The sequence below is a fragment of the Erpetoichthys calabaricus genome, chromosome 15 (assembly GCF_900747795.2).
Source record: "Erpetoichthys calabaricus chromosome 15, fErpCal1.3, whole genome shotgun sequence".
Lineage (NCBI taxonomy): Eukaryota > Metazoa > Chordata > Cladistia > Polypteriformes > Polypteridae > Erpetoichthys > Erpetoichthys calabaricus.
The window spans coordinates 60,950,353-60,970,159 of NC_041408.2; the positions used below are offsets into that span (position 1 = coordinate 60,950,353).

General features: G+C 37.7%; 1 protein-coding gene across 2 annotated transcripts in view; it reads right to left on the bottom strand.

Annotated features, from left to right (window-relative positions):
• Positions 1 to 176: 176 nt before the first annotated feature.
• Positions 177 to 19,807, bottom strand: part of wdr27 (WD repeat domain 27) — a 284,536-nt gene continuing 264,905 nt past the window's right edge. For both annotated transcript variants that reach the window (XM_051919351.1, XM_051919350.1), the window contains exon 25: positions 177 to 760. In XM_051919351.1, coding sequence (XP_051775311.1) covers positions 713 to 760 — 48 coding nt within the window. In that variant the 3' untranslated portion in view covers positions 177 to 712. The remainder of the gene's footprint in view (positions 761 to 19,807) is intronic.

The window sequence follows — 19,807 nt, forward strand, 5'->3', positions numbered from 1 at the left end:
TCTGACCGATGATTTTACAGACCATTTCTGCTCAGATTCTAGCTTCACCAGCATATTGTGTGAAATAATCTTTTTCATCTTTGAGTCTGAGTTGTAACTTTAAATGTTTACCACCTATTTCTTTAGTTATGAATAAAATGAATGAGTCAATCTTTATTTAGCAAAAGGACCTTTAACAGTGTACACTATCAAAACATGCTTGACAAAACAATCAAGAACCAGATACACCACTACTGCAGCATCAAACCAACACACTCCCAAATGGGGACTGAATTTACCCATCTGTGTTAAACATGGCTTTGTGCAGGAGAGCTTACACTTTCTTTAGAAGCATTTCTACAGTGTAATACTCAAATAAAGTGGGGTGAGGAAACAATTACAAAAATACTGTATATACAAAGAGAATGACAGTTGAATAGTTTTGAATACTCACTCTTCTCGTACAGTGAGGTCTGAGTATGAAAGAAACTGGGGATGTGTCTGACTTCAACGGCAGAGTTAGCCAATAGTTTATGAAATCAGATTTAAACTAAGTTTGCATGCATTTACCATTGGATGACAAATTCTATACAACATTCTCAAAATTATGACATTAAAAAGACTACTAGATCTAACTGTCAGAGACAAATATTTAATCATTCTTTGTTCCTTTCTTTTTTATATACATTGAAAGTTTCAGAATTCCTCCATTCCAGTTACCTCTCTTTGCATTTCAAGCCCTAAATTGTTGAATTTTACCATCCAGGGTTGCTGTGACAAGCTGTGAAATATAAAAGAAACAGAAAATATAGTTAGAAGTGACTTTTCAGTGTTTTATGTTTGTAAAGAGTGACAAATGAAACAAAAATAAATAAATTAATTAATTAATAATGTGGAAGCTGGCCTGGACATAGACAGGTGGACACCGAAGGTTCAAATACCAACACACGTTTATTCCTAATTATTTGCAAAACACCACACACACAACCCAGTGCCCAAGCACCAATAACCCTTCAGTCCAAGCCTTTCCAATGCCTCTCTCTTCTGACCGCCTCCACTCCTCTCCTCCGAGCTCCGTCCTCTTCCACCCGACTCCAGCCATAGAATGGAGGGAGGCGGCCCCTTTTATATTAACCCGGACGTGCTCCAGGTGCCTCCCAATAAGTGACTGGTGTGGCGGAAGTGCCAGCTGTGCACCCGGAAGCACTCCGGGTGTCCCTGGTCTTTGTCCCACTGGAAGTGCTGAGGACCAGGGCTCTCCAGTCATCTGGGCGCCCCCTGGCAGTGACCACAGACCCCTATAGGGTTGAGCTACCGTGCTCCTTTCCTGTGGTCCCCAAAACCACCAGGGCGGTTGCCCCCCCGTGGTCTGGAGGAGGCGTAATCCCTCCTTTGGTCCTTCTGGGCGTACCGGCTGGGTACTGCCCCCAGCCGCTCGCCACAATAAATAACAGTGAATTTATATCAGAAAATACTTCAGTATTCAAACACCCTTAATCCAGTTCAGGGCTGCATACTATATTAGAAAACGTTGCAAGAAATTACACATAAGCACTTTAACCAGTATTTCTTAAGAAAGTTTAAAAATATGCTTACCTTTATTAAAACTTAGATTCACTTTATTTCAAAAATTAAATGAAGCAAAATGAAAAATATACTCAAAGGTGTTTATGGTGGTAAATTATTTAAACTGAGAGGGTGGCACAGTACTCAGGGCTCCACAGACTTGGGTTAAACTCTCTCTGTGGTACATTAATTTAGCCTTTTTGACACTGATCAAGAGAAAAAGACTCTTTAATCTCAAAGTGAAAACATATCTCAGCAATTACAAATATAAAAGACAAAATAATTAATCACCTAAGTATTCACCTCCTTCAAGTCAGTATTTAGTAGATGCCCCTTTGGCAGCCATGACAACTCTACATCAAAAGTGCACAGGTCTCTCTCTCTATCAGCTTTGCACATCTCAACAATGGCATCTTGGTAAATTGGCACACACTCTGTCAGACTGTATGAGGAGTGTGCATGAACAGCCTTTTTATAGCCTCTGTATGTGCAATGTGCAAATTTTTCAATTTCCATGTGTTCCTCGGGTATTCCAAATACCTCCCACATATAGTGCTTAAATATAGTAAAATATGTGAGGGAGAGCATGTGTGTGAAAATACATTGCAGCGAGATGGCCCATGGTTTGTTCATGCCTCGCACCCACAGAGACCCGCATAGGCTTCAGCTCCCAGTGGCAATGCAATAAAAGTAGAACACATAACCTCAAATAATATTCTGTCAGTCAACTTCTTTGCATGAGGCACGAAACTGCAAACATTATCAATGGGCAATGTTCCATTCTTGTGTTTGAGAGTCATAGAGGGTCTTTCTTCATTTGAACACTGTGTTTACAAGCTTAATTCTTAAACAATACTTGTCATAGATGTAGTTTTTGAAAAGATAGATAGATAGATAGATAGATAGATAGATAGATAGATAGATAGATAGATAGATAGATAGATAGATAGATAGATAGATAGATAGATAGATAGATAGATAGATAGATAGATAGATAGATAGATAGATTTATATAACTTCCATCAATCACCTAACCTATACAAACTTCTTATCTGTAATTCACTTCACCAAGGAGAGCAGCATTCCCTGCCAGGCATTTTCAGCTATTACAGGAGCTACTGTGTCGCTTGCAAAAATGTCATCAATAATACCCTTGTATCTGGTCCATCTGGTAAATACAATATTAAACAACAGGCCACATGCCAGTCTCAGACTCTTCTTTACTGCATTTTGTCTAATCCAGCCATCTACATAGGTGAATATGTGCTAAATGTAAAATGAAAGACTCTACAAAGTCTATTGAGGAACACTTCAGATCCCTTGATCACAGCCACACTGATCTCTCTGTTCATGTTCTTTCACAGGGTTTTAAAGACACTTTTCAAAGAAAAAGATTAGAAACAAAGCTCATTCTCAGCCTAGGATCACATGTTTCTCACTTATTTTAACTTCTTAATCTTTCCATTCATCATCACTAATGAATTCATCACTGAATTTGTCTCCTTCTGTATATATTACAGCCAGCAGCCATTCCACATGTGCTTCAGAATGGATTATCCATATGAAACTAAGTATGTTTGGTCTTGGCCAGTACTTGGATGGGAGACCATCTAGGAAAAACTTGGGTTGCTACTGGAAGGGGTGTTATTGAGGCCAACAAGGGGCGCTTACCCTCAGGTCTGAATGTGGATCCCAATGATCCAGTGGAGGGACAGGAACATTGTTCTCTGAAAATGGCGTGATCCTTCAAATGAGACATAAAACCGAGGTCCAGACTCTCTGAGGTCATAAAAGATCGCTGGGCATCCTTCATAAACAGTATGGTGTATCCCGATGTTCAGGCTAATTTGCCCACCATGGCCTTGTTCATTTTGGCCCCCTAATCATCTCCTGTCTCTAATTGGTTATCTCTCTCACCACTTCACCACCTAACAGCTAATGTGTGGTGCAAAAATGGCTGCCATTGCATCATCCTGATGGATGCTACACATTAGTGGTGCTTGAAGTGGCTTCCCACTCACTGAAGGGTCTTGAGTAGTGAGAAAAACACTATATAAATGTAAATAATAATTATTATTATTATTACGCAACCAGTTTTTCCTTTCCAGTTGCATACTTGATGAAAACTATATAGCCAATGTGCCACATCCTCCTAGATAATGCAACGGCAGTCATTCTCATGCCAGTACGCTCACCACACACTAGCTATCCGGTGGTGAAGGGGTGAGACAGCCAGTTAGCCAGTAAGGGATGACAAATGATTAGGGGGCCAGAATGAGCAGGCCATGATTGGCGATTTAGCTAGGATGTTGGGCAACACCCTACTCTTTTCAAAGGATGCCCAGAAAGGCGTGGCTCCATGTTTTCACCACAGTGTCCACATCACTGCACTGGGGCACTGGGATACACACAGTGCCCCCTCTGCTGGCCTCACCAACACCTCTTCGAGAAGTGACCCAAGCTTTTCTAGATTGGGTCTTACCAGTATTTGGATTGGACACTAACATGCTTAGCTTCAGGTGAATTACCTCACTGTGAACTTCAAGTGGTATTGGAATCACCAGTTAATCTAACATACATGTGTTTGAGGATTCTGCACAAAAAAACGCAGAGAACAGAACAAGAAAATGAGTATACTAATTATTAACACTTTGAGACAGTGATTCCACCAGGGGCATCATCTTGTTTCCATTTACTAAGCAGTATGCCAGGAATCATTTCAGTGACTCAGTCATCCACATTTATATTTCACATAGGTCGTAATGCACTCTTTTAGATTTCAAACGTGGTTATAGGAAGCCATTTCTTTAGAGTCATCATTTTTTTAATATATAGCCCATGTGGGCTGAGAAATCTGCTCTTATTTTTGACTTTCTTGTGTTCTTATCATCATTCATCATACACAGCTTGTTAAGAAAGCAGAAGGACATTTAAAACAATGTTTGAGGAAAACAGGCAATTTATCCCATCACAGCTCCACAGTTTCCAAGTTGAGATTTAAAGGTCTCCTGGGTGCTACTTTGCACAACGTTGCCTGGCTTGATTACGTGTATTAACAATTCAATGCTTCATAATATCTCTTTAAAACCTGTTCTTAATTAGTTTCCCAGTGTTGACATATAGAATGCATTTCAAAGCAAAGGTACTCTTAACTTTGATGGCAAATAACTGCTTGGACCACATTTTTTAGGTTTGCTCTAATTGCTGCAGTTTCGTCTAATAACTCAGGAGGACTCAGCAGTCTGGAAGAACTTTCTCTGTTAAGATTTAATCAATATCCAGTGCACTGTAAATATGTTCTACAGTATGAGCACTCTGTATCCGCATGATATACTGTACTCCCCCCTATTTTCTGTGCTTTATATTGCTTGGTGCACTGTAAAACTGGAATATCGTTTTTTTAATTATTCATATTTATTACGTTTATAATTTTAAATAAGGCTGCATTTATACATATATTGCAACTCCATTACTCCCAGTTACGAAATTGTGTCTCCAGCCATGGTATATTGAATAGGAATAGCTTGATACGATAAGATACAATATTGTCTTCTGTGTAGTACTGTATCATTTAATGTGTTATATAGTACAGGTATACGTTTGGCTTGGAACTAACTGCGTGTAACTACAACTAGAAAAGCCAAAAGGTTATGTCAAGAAAGCATTTCTTCATTCTTCATTCCTAATAGTTTGTACTTTCTGTCCATCTGCAAGGTCAGCTTCTGTTTAATGTTCAGACTTATTTACCAGACAAGACCATGTTTTATGCACATTATACTTATTCCTTTTAAAGCTTAGAATAGATTTCTTATGTATACAGCCTTGCACCCCTGCCTCTGCCTTTTGCTAATATTATTAAATGCTTCGTGAGAACTGCTTGGAGTATGCATATGGTTTTTGGTGCAGATGTGCCTTACATGTGTTTTGTTTTGCCTAAAATATGGTGCATCAGTCTGCTAATCTTCTTGTGCTTATTCAACACCACTTCCTATTGAGCAATCAGGATTCTGGAACCAGAGCAAAATCAGTCAACATGCTATCAATGTAGTGTAGGAATTCACTGTGACTTTACAGCTAGAAAGTCTAGTCCCATCCGTACACCTCAAACGCTGTTGCAAAAGGATTTAGAATAATTGTAAACCCAACACTATCTGATAGTTAAGAAAAAATATTTGTCCAAAGAAGTTTTTATTTAGAACATTCCCAAAACATATGCCTGAGCGAGGCACAGCTACATAGCGTCATTTGCAATTAGGGTCCAATCTGTGATCCGTTTTTAAAAAATTTAACTGGGAGAAGTGTCCCCAATTTACAATTTTATGATGATGATGATGATGTACTTTATTAATCCCTCAGGGGAAATTTTCTTTTCACAAGTCCTTTGGGGGCCATAACGCAAAGTCATTCATTGTACAGCACCCTTGGAACAGTTTTCAGGTTAAAGGCCTTGCTCATATCAAAATATACTGTATGTCCTGTTATTGTGTCTTACACTAAATTGTGCTCATTAGCTGAGGTGCACTTTATTCATTCCATTTATCATAAATGTTTCATGTTAGTTACTTGCTGTTTGAATGAATGGGCATCAGAGAACAGTACATGGGAAACTCTTTGCTCAACTAAACTATTAACCATAAGTTTTTTTTTTTTTCTTAAAGAGAACAAGTATTTCCTCTTATTCTCTTAAGTGTGATGAACACTACACAAAAATGGCAGTGTATACGACATACAAAACTTCAGCCTGCACCTATATCCAGAGATAAGAGTGTGTAAACATGTCTTATTCATCCAATGCGTTGAAATGTGAAATAACATTTCAGATATTAAAAATATGAAGACGCATACATAAATCCGCAAGGGCTGACATGCAGACTGCTTTCTTAGAGAATAGGGGGAGTAAATAGCGAAGTCTGGATCTGGTCTTTCATTTAGCACAGGAATTAGCTGAACTTTGTCAAAACGTTTTATGCAGAGCTTAATCAACATATGGTGTTTCAGTATTGTCACTGAGTCATACTTGGAGAATTTGAGCAATCTTTGTAAGCATAGAGGAGCACCTGGTATACAGAGCGCAATGATTAAACAATATCTTTCAGATTAAAAGAAGGAAAATTAAGTATAAACTGTTTTTATTAACTGTCAGATGATGGTATGACAACAACTTGCAACAATTTATTAGGACAACCTTTTAAAATAGAGATAAACCGTTTCCAATGGCCTTGTTATATGCGCAAATAAAAAATGCAGGGAAGGAATAAAAAAATGGATGTGATATGAGCAAAAAACTAAACTCAAGTAAAGGTGACATGTCACGGTATATACAATAGAATCGCTTAAATCCTCAATCTCTTCAATATCACATAGTCATAAAAATCAATATTTAAGAAAAAGAATCGAACTTCACCAGACTGATTGAGATCAGCTCTTCCTTTAATTCAGTACTTGCCCTAGATACAAAGCTCAAGGAATAACATTTAGAACAAGCACAGCTCTTAACTGTAAATGGGTCATGACAGATTTGGCTGACTTCCAGGGGATCTCATTTTAAAACCAGGAGCCAAGTAACAAGGACCTAAATTTCAGAAATATGCATCAAATGAAAGACACACTCGTTTTCAATCAAAGACAAATAAAGGCCATAGGCTACTGTGGTATAACGCCAAAGCCAAAATGCTGCTTTCATTCTTCACACTTTGGAAACTCATCAATAAACGTAACATGGCTTGATGTATATTAACCGGTTAATACAAGGGAATAAGAGTTAGGATTTGTTTCTTTCTGTATAAACAAACTGCGGTGGGCTGGCACCCTGCCCAGGGTTTGTTTCCTGCCTTGCACCCTGTGTTGGCTGGGACTGGCTCCAGCAGACCCCTGTGACCCTGTAGTTAGGATATAGCGGGTTGGATAATGAATGGATGGATGGCTGGATGGATGAATAAACAAACTGTCTGCCATTAAGCTGTTGATAATCTGAAGAAGCCAAAGATTTGTTAATCTTATTAACCATAATTCATTATAACAATCGTCACAGGAGGCTGGGGGTGGTACCCAGCTGGGACGCCCAGGAGGACCGGAAGAGGACTTACACCTCCCCCAGACTATGTGGGGGTGACCGCCCTGGTGGCTTTGGGGACCACGGGAACAGAGCTTTGAAGCTCAACCCTATAGGGGCCCGTGGTCACCGCCAGGGGGCGCCACAATGCCTATGGATCCCTGGGAAGTGCTGGGGGGAAGAAGACCAGGGACACCTGGAGTGCTTCCGGGTGCGCAGCTGGTACTTCCACCACACTGGGGAGTGCCAGTGGAGGCTAATTGGGAGGCACCTGGAGCACATCCGTGTGTGTATAAAAGGGGCCACTTCCCTCGGTTCGATGGCTGGAGTCGGGTGGAAGAGGATGGAGCTCGGAGGAGAGGAGTGGAGGCGGACCAGAAGAGAGACATTGTGTAAGGGCCTGGCCTTGTGGGTGATTGAAGCTGCGGCACTGGGTTCACTGTTGTGTAAATATTGTGTAAATAAATGTGTGTGGGTTGAAATCAATCATGTCTACCTGTCTGTGTCTGGGCTGTTCCCCACACAATCTTTAAAAATAGCTAAAACCCAAATATGAAAAAACAACTAGAAGAATTTGCAGGTAAGAATGCCAGAATGTGATTGAAAGAAGTGTGTTTTCTTATTCACCTTGAAATATTTTGATTAAAAGATGACTCCTCATGATTGTGAGTTTTTGACAAAGATTAGTGATCGGGTGAGGTAAAAGGGTTAATCTAGCAAAATGTGAAAAACTGCTGTAATGATAAAGTACGTTTTGCTTTTCTACTAAATTTCAGGCTGATATCTTTATATTTTTAACTAGTCAGTAACTAAAGATGGAGAAAGAATAAAATAATGAAAGCAAAGGTCACTTGAACATTTGGTAAGTGACCATAAACCATCATTCAAATTCAGTAATTCCCCTCTTGTACTTAATTCCCTTGAGCTCATATTAAACCTGAGTGTTTACCGAATCTCAGATTATCCAACAGCAAAACTGTGGAAGCAGTGAATGGATTGCCCAAGTTTAACTAGGGTCTGTGTTTTTAACTGACACATTCAGCTATCTGATGCATAATAGTGTTTGTTTTTGGATGCCTGACCCTATCTCTGCACTGAAGTTGGTTGGAAACAAATTTGGATTTCTAGCAGTATATAATTGGCTTTAGTGGTTGAAACTCTTTCACCATTTTTTCAAAAAAGGAACTTCTTTTGTCAAGTTTGACCGTCTGTCCTTAGTGGGGCAGCAACTACCAAAATGAGAACTTAAAACACGTAAAATGTAATCAGTGATCTTTATATGCCATAGACCTTTCTGCTCCCCAATGGGCCCTAGCATGGTGGCGATTGACCATCCGGCAGCCAACAAATTCCTGACTCTCATGTAAAAAGTCTGAGGGCAGTAAACTGTTTTAAGGCTGCAAGCTCATTTGCTGGAATAAAGGAGAGGTATAATCAATCTGTTTGTCCAGTTCACTCATAATAAAGTACGTCATTGATTTTCATCTGCTGCATTTCTTTATTACATAAATGACCCTTTTGCAGGACACTGTAACAGTGTCATATCATGCAAGGCCAGCAGAAATAGACTGGTTCAACCAAGAAGAGAACTTGGCCCATGGTATCCAGTTCCATTGGGGCTTTGAAAAATGAGAAAAAGAATAGAATAAGAAAGCAATGCTCCAGTCAGCTACTGAGATTTTTGGAGCCACAATGACAGAATTATAAGAAAAAAACAGAGCAGAGGTGTCTGCAAGGAGGATACAGGACATTATCAGAAAAGAAAAGTCTACAGACACATTCTCCAGTTTTACATTTAATTTCGGTTGCCAGACAGTTGGGATTTGCAATGTTCTTGTGTAGTATTTTCATTAGTCAATACAAATTATCTGCGGTGGGCTGGCGCCCTGCCCAGGGTTTCTTTCCTGCCTTGCGCCCTGTGTTAGCTGGGATTGGCTCCAGCAGACCCCCGTGACCCTGTAGTTAGGATATAGCGGGTTGGATAATGGATGGATGGATGAATACAAATCATCAAACAAATACACAGCATGTCAATCCTTTCATCAGTACTGAGCATGACTAATCAACGGGTGAGACCCTGACTGGCGGATGGTTTCCCACTTTTCCAAACAAAATAATCACAACCCATTTACCATTTCATTTGTCATTCTCTGTAAAACACTGAGAAGTGTGCGTTCCTGCCAGTTAGTCTGTGCCTAAACTTGCCACCCAACTCCATAATCACAGTGTTTTAAGAAAGCATTGTTTGATTCCCCCTCCCCTATGACCTCTCTGTTATTCTGGGACTGTTAAATGAATCTCTTTCAGGACACCCATTAAATTTGTTGTCGGTGCTTCCCCTGACAGCCTCCATCTACACCCACTGATTTACAGAGATATCTCCAAATCACCCGTCTGGGCTCTCTCTAAGTGAATGGCCTCTGCTGAGCCTCTTCCCTGTCTCTGTGCCTCTTTCATGCTCATTCTACCCCTGAAAATACATGCAGTATATGAAAACCATCCTAAAATATGTATTGTGTTAATCTGGTTGGTGGGTTTTTTTTGATCTACTCAGTCAGGATTACTGTTGAATTCCATTGTTAAAACGTAGCAAACTGAAGCTGTCAGTTGGGTTTGAGTCATTTTTACCACAAGAACTCTCCAGTAGCTCCACTGCCTGGGCCAACATTTCTTTTTACCAGTGTCATCTAATCAAAAAAAGAGTTTTTGTTCTCAGTAACCTGCCAACACTTTTTTCTGCCAATTGTAGTAACCTTTTAAACTCAACAATGAAGAAATAAAGCTACAGTATCTATTTAAATCTGTGTTGGGTACAGAGATATATTTATTCATATATAATAAAGCATATTAAATTTGCAAAAAAAATATTCTGGTAAAAACTTATCAAGAAAAAAATATAAAAATGAAATAATCACCCCACAATCCTAATATATGTTGATCTAAAACTAAATATAAAATAATGAATTCTTGTGTTCTGTTCTGAAGTTCTCTCACATTGCTGAGCTCCTCACCTCGTCACTGACAATAAGCACAGGAAATCTGCACAAGAACCTCATTTTGGCCACTTGTACTTCTTTCGTTGTCTACCCAGTCACCCATAACTGTAGGTGAGGATGGGGATGTAGACAAACTGGTCACACGTTCTGGGATTAACTGGCAGGTCCCAGCATCTCCCACAGAGTTTTCCATGCCTGGTCCATAGGCAGAAGATCCAGGGAAGACCCAGGAAACACTGGAGGGATTATATTTCTTGACTTACCTGGAAGTGTCTGGGAACGAGGATCTAAAGAAGATTGCTAAGGATATGGAGGCCTAGTCTTTCTAGCTCACTATGTTGTCACCACAACTCTCAGCAGAATAAGGAGAGTGGAAGTAAATTGAAGATTGCTTGAGCTATCCAATTTTGAATGTGAAAGCTGGATACAATGATAAAGTTTTAAGCTAAGCTTGATTGAGGCTATGCAGTGTAAGATCATATCACCAATGAGCCTATTTTAAAAATGAAATAATTTAAAATTATTAGGTAGCAAGTAAGTTAGGTATTCAAAAGTTGTGTAAAGGTGCACTAATAATGAACTATAATTAATAAAACAAAATATTTTACTCTCATTTCCAAACATTAAGTGCAGTGTCTCACACTGCTGCCTCCCAGCATCCTAGGTTCGAATTCCATGCCATGATGTTGTCTTCTGGCAGTTTGTGAGTTCTCCCTAATTCTGTGTGGGTTTTTCTCCAAGATTCCTGTTTTTCCTCCCACATCCACAAAGACATGAGTATTTGATTGACTGGCAACTCTAACCCGGCCAGTGTGTGACACTGAGTAAGAATACATAAATGAGTGAGATATGTCATAGACTGGCACCCTGTTCAGGTCTGGTTTATGCTTTCCATCCAAAGATGCCAGATATGATCCAGTACCAAATAACCCTGAAGAGGTTTTAGGTTTGAGAAAGTTATGTTATAGATTAGACCCTACAGGCCTTCAAGCATGGTCACATGTTTGGACTAGGCCTGAGTCCTTACCTCACATACTTTCTGACTATTAAACTGCCAAGCTTATGGAAAACACTTCATATTCAATGCTACTGTGTTTTAGAAGCTGACAGGTGAGATTTCAATTCACTGATCTGGGGGCAGAAATGGTCAGTTTGAAGTCACAGAAAGGGTATTGCATTAATCTTTTCATTAATGTCAGAAAAAAATAACAATGGCATTAGGGGGGTGTGACATTTAAGTCAGTATCTCCTAAAATGTGGGGTACGAGTCTGTAACAGGAGAGAGTTTTACCAGCTAAGGACATTGACTCATATGGTGATAAGATGGACTACTTTTGTTATTTACTCTATTTATAGATCTGTATCTGCCCGGGGATTTGTTCCTGCCTTGCGCCCTGTGCTGGCTGTGATTTGCTGCAGTAGACCCCTGTGACCCTGTGTTAGGATATAGCGGGTTGGACAATGGATGGATGGGTAGATCTGCATACCAAGAAGATAGTGCCCATGTCTTCTCTGTACCAGAGGCCATCTGTGCCTAGTACAGCAAGTAAGCAGCTTAACTATCTGATCTACAGTCTGTGTATAGGTATATGCAGGAATTTTGCTATGGATCCATTTCTTGATAAAGTCATTCCCAGAGTCTGTGAATGCTTTCCTCACCAAACACTTTCCTACATAAACTCAACTTGGTTAATAGTTTGTGCCTCATCAAATAATCTTTGTTTTCTCCATGGCCTATATGATGAATTCAATTTGGAACCAGTTTAGCTCACCTACCACTCCAATATGGCTTCCCCTTGAGCCCTTTGCCTTCACCCACATACTAAACAAAATAGTTAATTCCAACCTAAAACTTAATCAGTGTGAACTCTATCGAAATTTGGGGCAAAATTTTAAATTCTACTAGGTTCCCTTCTAAAATGCATATACATTTACTCTTATTTAATAATTACAACTTACTCATGATTGGAGAAACACAACGAATGTCAGCAGGTAAACACTCACACATTTTCTCTTTTCACTGTAACTTAAATCTTACCATTAAAACAACCAAAATCATGATTATTAACAGGGACCATTACATGTACAGCAGCAAGTGTTGCACTGCGCTTTAACAAACAAAAGCCATTCATTTGGCATTCAGGACTTTAAGGTGCTCTGAGGCCTCCGGTGTCACACTGCAACTTATCACAGAGGTAAACACAAGAAGAGCTCTCTCCATCCTTTATCTCTCTTTACCTCTTTAAACCTATTTGTGTGAGCACAGTAGCAGATAAACTATTACTTGCCATCCTGTTAGGAGACCTCCAAATTAATCACTCAAAGAAATTGGATGTCCTAAAATTATAATCTGATGCACTCAACAGTTATGTGCATTGTGTATTAAAATGGCATCTAGTGAGTCTATCCAGTAGTCACTCTGCTGAACCTTCTAAGTAACCCTCACAATGTCTTCAGGGTAAACTTGGTGTGTGTTGGTTTGTTTTTGAAATCAGTAAAAGCACCACAAATTTGATCTGTTCAGGGTGAAACCTTTTAACATGTCTTACATTTACTCAAATTAGCAAAAAATCAAAAAAAGATGAACACCCAATTTTTTGTTTTTTACCTAGCCATGTCTTCTGGGTCAAATTTGACCCACCATTGACTTTAATGGACTTCTCACAGTATTTAGGAAGCCTTGTTTGTTCATAATCCATACAACCATTCTAAATATCAGATTTTCATGTCAGAAATATAAAGGCTTTCAGCAAAGTGTCCTCACTTTACAAAAAGCAAAAAACTTTCCAAATTTCATGTCTTTGTGTAACTGCTGCAGATTTTGCACACTGCCATGTCCTTTTACTTTCATGGACTTTCAGCTGTATTTAGGGTAGTTTGTTTGCTCACAACTCATAAAAACATTCTAAATGTCATCTGTTCTAAACGTTAGAATAATCAGTACTACAGGATAAGATGGTCAGTCAACAAAAAATAGGTTTGTGGTGAAAACTTTGATGTTCACCCAAAATGGGGTGTCAGAGTCAGGCCAAAAAATACCAGAAGGCAAAGCATTGAGTCAGCACATGAAGATGTTGTGAGGGTTAAATCCTTCATAGCTGGAAAACTATGATGCAGTTTACTTACAATAATCTAAATTTATTTATCATCTTTATTCATTTTTCATTGTGTTTAGCATTTTTCATTTTGGGCCTAGGCTTTTTTTCCATTCTATTCTGTGAACTCTGGAATTACGTTTTGATTTTCATCAAGTCATATTTATTTATATAGCATATTTAAAAGACAACAAGAGTCAACCAAAGTGCAGCACCATAAAACCAACTAAGACAAAACAAACATTTAAACAAAATAAACAATTTTTAAATCATGTTTGTTTCTTCCAGTGACTGGCAAAGCTAAATTGTCAAAATTATAAGAATGCATATTGGCATTTTGGCAGTACTGTGATATACACTGGTGTCTGATTTAAGATGCCTTGCTCTGGGCCTAGGTGGACATTTTCCTTATTATTTTCGATTATTCATTAATTTCTCAAGAACCATATCACTTACATCCTTTTCCTGGTTATGACTGAAAACATTATGAAATAACTACTGGATTTACTTGTAGTGTAATAAATATGCAACCATTAGATCTAATAATAACTGGAAAAAAATATTCACGTTAATCAGAAAAGCTACCCTTCCTTGTCACCACTGCTTTTTGCAATCGCCATTGAGCCACTGGCAGTTCACTGTAGAAATGCTTATGAGATAAAGGGGATTATCAGAGAAGGACTTGAACAGAAAATTTCTCTATATGCAGATGATATGGTACTGTATATATCAGACCCACAAAATACTGTGCTTGTAGTTTTAACAGCACTTACAGAATTTCAAAAGATTTCTGGTGTCAGAATTAATTTGAATAAAAGTGTGCTCTTTCCAGTGAATTCTCAAGCACACAATATTAGATTGGACACCTTCCCTTTTATCATTGCAGATCAGTTTAAATACCTAGGGGTAAATATCACAAGTAAACATAAAGCTCTTTATTAATAAAATTTCGCTGTCTGTATGGAAAAAATTAAGCAAGACTTGCATAAATGGTCAACCCTTCATCTCAGTTTAGCTGGAAGAATTAACATTGTTAAGATGAATATCCTCACTAAGCTTCTCTTTTTATTTCAAAACATTCCAATATACATCAATAAATAATTTTTTAAGAAATTAGATTCAACCATAACCTCATTTATTTGGAATTCAAAACATCCACGTATCTAAAGAGTGACCCCACAAAGAGCTAGAGCAGAAGGCAGCATGGCTCTACCAAACTTTCAATTTTATTAATGGGCAGCAAACATACAACCTATTAAAACCTGGAAATGGACACAAATAGATGAATATACACAGGCTTGGTCCGCAATAGAAATAAAATCCTGAAGTACTTCTTTATATTCCTTGCTTTGTACCCCAATAAAGGGAAGTTATTGCCAATATACTAACAGCCCAATTGTGCTTCACTCACTCAGAATATATAATTCCAAATTTATCTTTCCAGCAACATATTTCTTTCTCTGCCTTCAAATCATAAACTTTGTTAAACAGAACCTGCCCAGTTTAACTCACCTCCCATCCACCTCTATGCCGGAAAAAATATCGCTCTTGAGGACTCAGACAGCATTTCTGCAATATATAAAACCATTTTACAGTCCCTCCCTTTCAAAGATCCAAGAGTACAGTGGGAAAAAGATCTCTCACTCAATATCTCAGAAAAGGAGTGGAAGGTAGCAATGCAGAGAATTCACTCGAGCTCCATATGCACAAAGCATAGAATTATTCAACTCAAAATTATATATCGAGCACATCTGTTTTGCTTAAATTGTCCAAAATGTTTCCAGGGCAAGATACAACCTGCGAACGATGCAATCAAGTTCTGGCCTCACTAAGCTACATGTTTTGGGCCTGCGCCAAATTAACATCATTTTGGACCAAAATCTTTAAATGCCTTTCAGACAGCCTTGGTGTCACAATCCCTCCTAATCCACTAACAGCTGTGTTTGGTGGACTCCCAGAGGGGCTTAAAGTGAAGAAGGACAAACAAACTGTGATTGCCTTTACTACACTATTGGCACGTAGACTTATTTTGCTCAACTGGAAGAATCCTAACTCTCCTCTTTTAAGTCAGTGGGTAACTGATGTTATATACTATTTGAAACTGGAAAAAATCAAATTTGCACTTAGAGGATCTGTGCAGAACTTTTTCAAAACCTGGCAGGATCTAATTAATAACATTTTAGAATAAGCTCTTAAAGCACTGAGGAAGCAGATTCTCTCCCCTGCTTTTCCTTTTTTCTTCTCCTTTTATCTTTATTCACTTATTAATTCATCTATTTACTTATTTTTACTAGCTTTAAGTTTTACTCTGCTGGCCTAGCTCTCTTTCTCAGGGGTGGGGGTTGATTTGTTTTCAATCCTATTTTTGTGAAAATTGATTTATTTGTATGGAATGTTGTGTCATTTCAATAAAATCAAAAAAAAAAAAAAAGGAAAGCTACCCTTAATTAACACAGGAGAAATACAAGGATATTTTCTAACTTCATTAAAGGCTACTTATGAAACAAACACAAGCCCATATTTTAGGGTCTTTCCAACAACTGGTGTGACTTCAATCCAGTGTGACACTGAGTCAGACAATACAAAATTTTGGTAAACTAAGGACAAATTTTCTAGTAACTCCTAGTGGGTGACTGGAGAAAACTGAGACAAAACTGGAAAAGTAAAGAAATAGAGAAACTAAAAATATTATTCATAAAGGCAAAAGCAGAATTGGTCAAAATTTACAAGATGCTAAACTTGAAATCAATTAATTTGTATGCATAACCAATGGGCATCCATTTCTTTGTGTCTGTGATCATCTGGAAAAAAGACATCTTCTTATTATAAGAAGATAACATGAATTTGTATTAGTAACAAAGTCAGTGAAACTGCTCATTACTTCTTGCGAAATGACAACATGGTTACATCCAGACTACATTTAACATTTGAAGGAAAACTCACACAATGTTACCTGTTTTAACATACAAGATTGATTTCACAGCTCTAATATTGCATTCTCGTAAAATCAAAATAATAAAAGTAGTAAAAAATGCTCTGCATGCTTTGGGTTTCACTTTTGGTAATTAAATATAATATGATTACTGTAATAGCAGTAAATGTTAAAAGAAAATGATCCCAGAGTTTAAATCCAGGCTAAAGACCCATTCTTTTAGACTAGTATACCTTGATTAGAGCTGCTGATTAGCTGTTACATTTGTGTTTGTTAGTCATTTACTCAAAAATAAAACCCTGGCTGGCAGTCCTTATGAAGTGTTACTGAACCCTCCTCAATTCTTTATATCCTGTCAGTATCCAGCTGTGGAACTTAGTGCTACTGAGTGAAATGCCAAGCTACTGTACTACTCCTGCCCATGGAAAGTGACACCATACTGTATCTGTTCTCCAAAGGCAAACAAAGTGTATATGTCATTAATTTGAGCTCCAAACCATTTAAAGTAATATTGACGTCATATGTTCCCTCAGATTCCACAGAAAGCTATTCAATGAAGCAGCTATATGTTATGTTCCTCTACCAAGTACTGGACTGACAGTTAATTTTTACAATTACTTTTTACTTTGATGATTGGTGGTTTGCTTGATTGTGCCTACCAGTGTGTCTGTAGCTTTGGCTCTTAAAATTATCATTTGATTGCCACGAAGGAGCTGTGCATTTCATTAGTTTATGATAGGACTGTACCGATCTGTTATAGAACAAATGAATGAAGTACGCCTCATTACTATAAACATCTTGCATGATTTACAGCTTACCTTTAGGCTTAAGTTAAACATGTGAGCTGTAGAGGTACACAAATCTTTTAAAAATAAATTATTCTCTTGATAACGAGGAAAATAAAAGTGACATCCAGCCACATTTGTGATTTTCTACCCAATTAGTTTAAATATATAATATGCAATCTTATTTCTATAGAGATGCATACATTTGCTTCCAATCAGTTTTATTTTAACATAAAATCATATCCATCTGCTTACATCTGTTAATATTTATACTTGAAGTTTAAAAGTTCCCTCCAAGGATGTTGAAAGACAGCTTGTTCCCAACATATTTTAGTTCTTCTGCAAAATGGGATATGAACCATCCAAAGGAAAGAATGTTTTCCAGTTGGAAAAATTAAAAGGAACTAAAGGTCCTGTTTAAAAATAAACACATAACATTTAGGTAACATTTCAATCAATGTTGGGAAAGTGTTTGGTCTTTATACTTCTTCCTGGAAAACTAGCTTACTTTATCAAATGAATTGCTGTTTAAGAAAAATTAAGCGTTACATGGAGTAAGTATTTACAGAGACATATTATAACAACACAAACCAATGCATCCAAAAAGATATGCTTCCAGATCTTTGTATCTGTGCCTGTCATCAGCAGCTGCAAATTATATTGGCAAATGCGTAATCTGGATGAGTTTTAAGGATTTGTTTTAGTGCTCTGCTCTGGCGAACCAACAGACCACAGAAGTACAAAGAAGTGAAATGCGATAAAGCTAAAATTAGGTCACGTAAGAACACTGCAACTGCTCTTTTTAATAAGGAATAATTAAATGTATTGTAATAGAGACGGACTGTTTGCTGAATTTGTAATATTTATGAGAACAAGAACTAGTGAAAAACAATTAAAGGAATGGGGACTGAGTAAGCCTCAGTATTCCTCATTGTACACTAATAGTGGGATGACACAGACACTTTCCCCACCAAGTCTTATATATGCCTTACTAGGAAAGGGTGATTCACAACTACAGCACCCCACTGTTGTGAACTGTGGGACCTTTTATTACTATTGTAACATTTCATTTTTCCTTTTTATAGGTGAGAACATCTTCTTTATAGTACCATAATGGTTGCCATCAAGTGGATTGTTTTGCATTATGTATGTTTGCCACAATACTTGCACTATTTAAGAGGATGGAAAGCAACACACAAGTGTCTAAGTTTTTGAATTAAAAACAAAATCTTGCTTCACGTTAAATTAATCAGTGGATAAGGATTTAGTTGGTATGCACAATGTGTGACTTTTTGTGTTCTGATAGTGCTAGACTGGAAATTTGTGTGCTACATAGGCAATTTTATGCAATCTACCTTACTCTTAAAGAAATCTATTCTACTCGTAGTTGCTAATGCTACTTTGGTGGAACTGTACCTGTAGCAGACAGTTTCAGTATTGTATTTAACATGATATGATTTGTTCTAAGAGGTTCACATCTTTATTTATTAATTTGGAGTAGCAACAAAATTGATCTTTCTTATGCTGTTTAACACTTTTGGCCAATGCAGATGGATACTTTGCAACACTAATGTTCGTCTTTTACTGTAAGGTCTTACTTTTGACATTTAAAAGAGCATATGGTGTAATTAAGCATTTTACCTTTAATTCCATTAATTCTGATAGAAGCTACTTTACCTGTAGCATAAGCCAATCTACTTTAGAATACTGTGAATCTAACAGATTAGATCTGAGGATCCCAGAGTATCAATAAATTCTTACCCCGACCTTGGTACACTATTCTAAAAATTATCACAGAAATACTTCTTTCTCCATTTAGTTTTGAACATGTTTGCTTGATTTCTGGCATTATCATCCTAATAAATTACTTTGTCCAGTAGATTTATAACTAGGACTCACACTAAGATCATATTATGTACTCTATATTAAAAATATACAAAGACCTCAAAATTCATGACAGTGTGAATGCTTTTTTATGTGCTGCAGGGCTGGGAGCTCCACAGTTTGTTACAATGATCAAAGCCACACTTCTGATGACCTAGGTCAACTGATAGATAGATAGATAGATAGATAGATAGATAGATAGATAGATAGATAGATAGATAGATAGATAGATAGATAGATAGATAGATAGATAGATAGATAGATAGATAGATAGATAGATAGATAGATAGATAGATAGATAGATAGATAGATAGATAGATAACTGGCCACTCTCCCTCTTCAGCCATATATAATACAGCTGATATACCAGGGCTAAATTCCACAACCATTGGGGGGGGGGGGGGATGGGGCGGTGAAATAAGATGTTTTGTTAATGTGTAATCAACCATTCAGTCCTATGGTACCAATTAATGTGATGCCTAATATTAAGGTTGCAGAGGAGCCAGCTCCTATCCCTT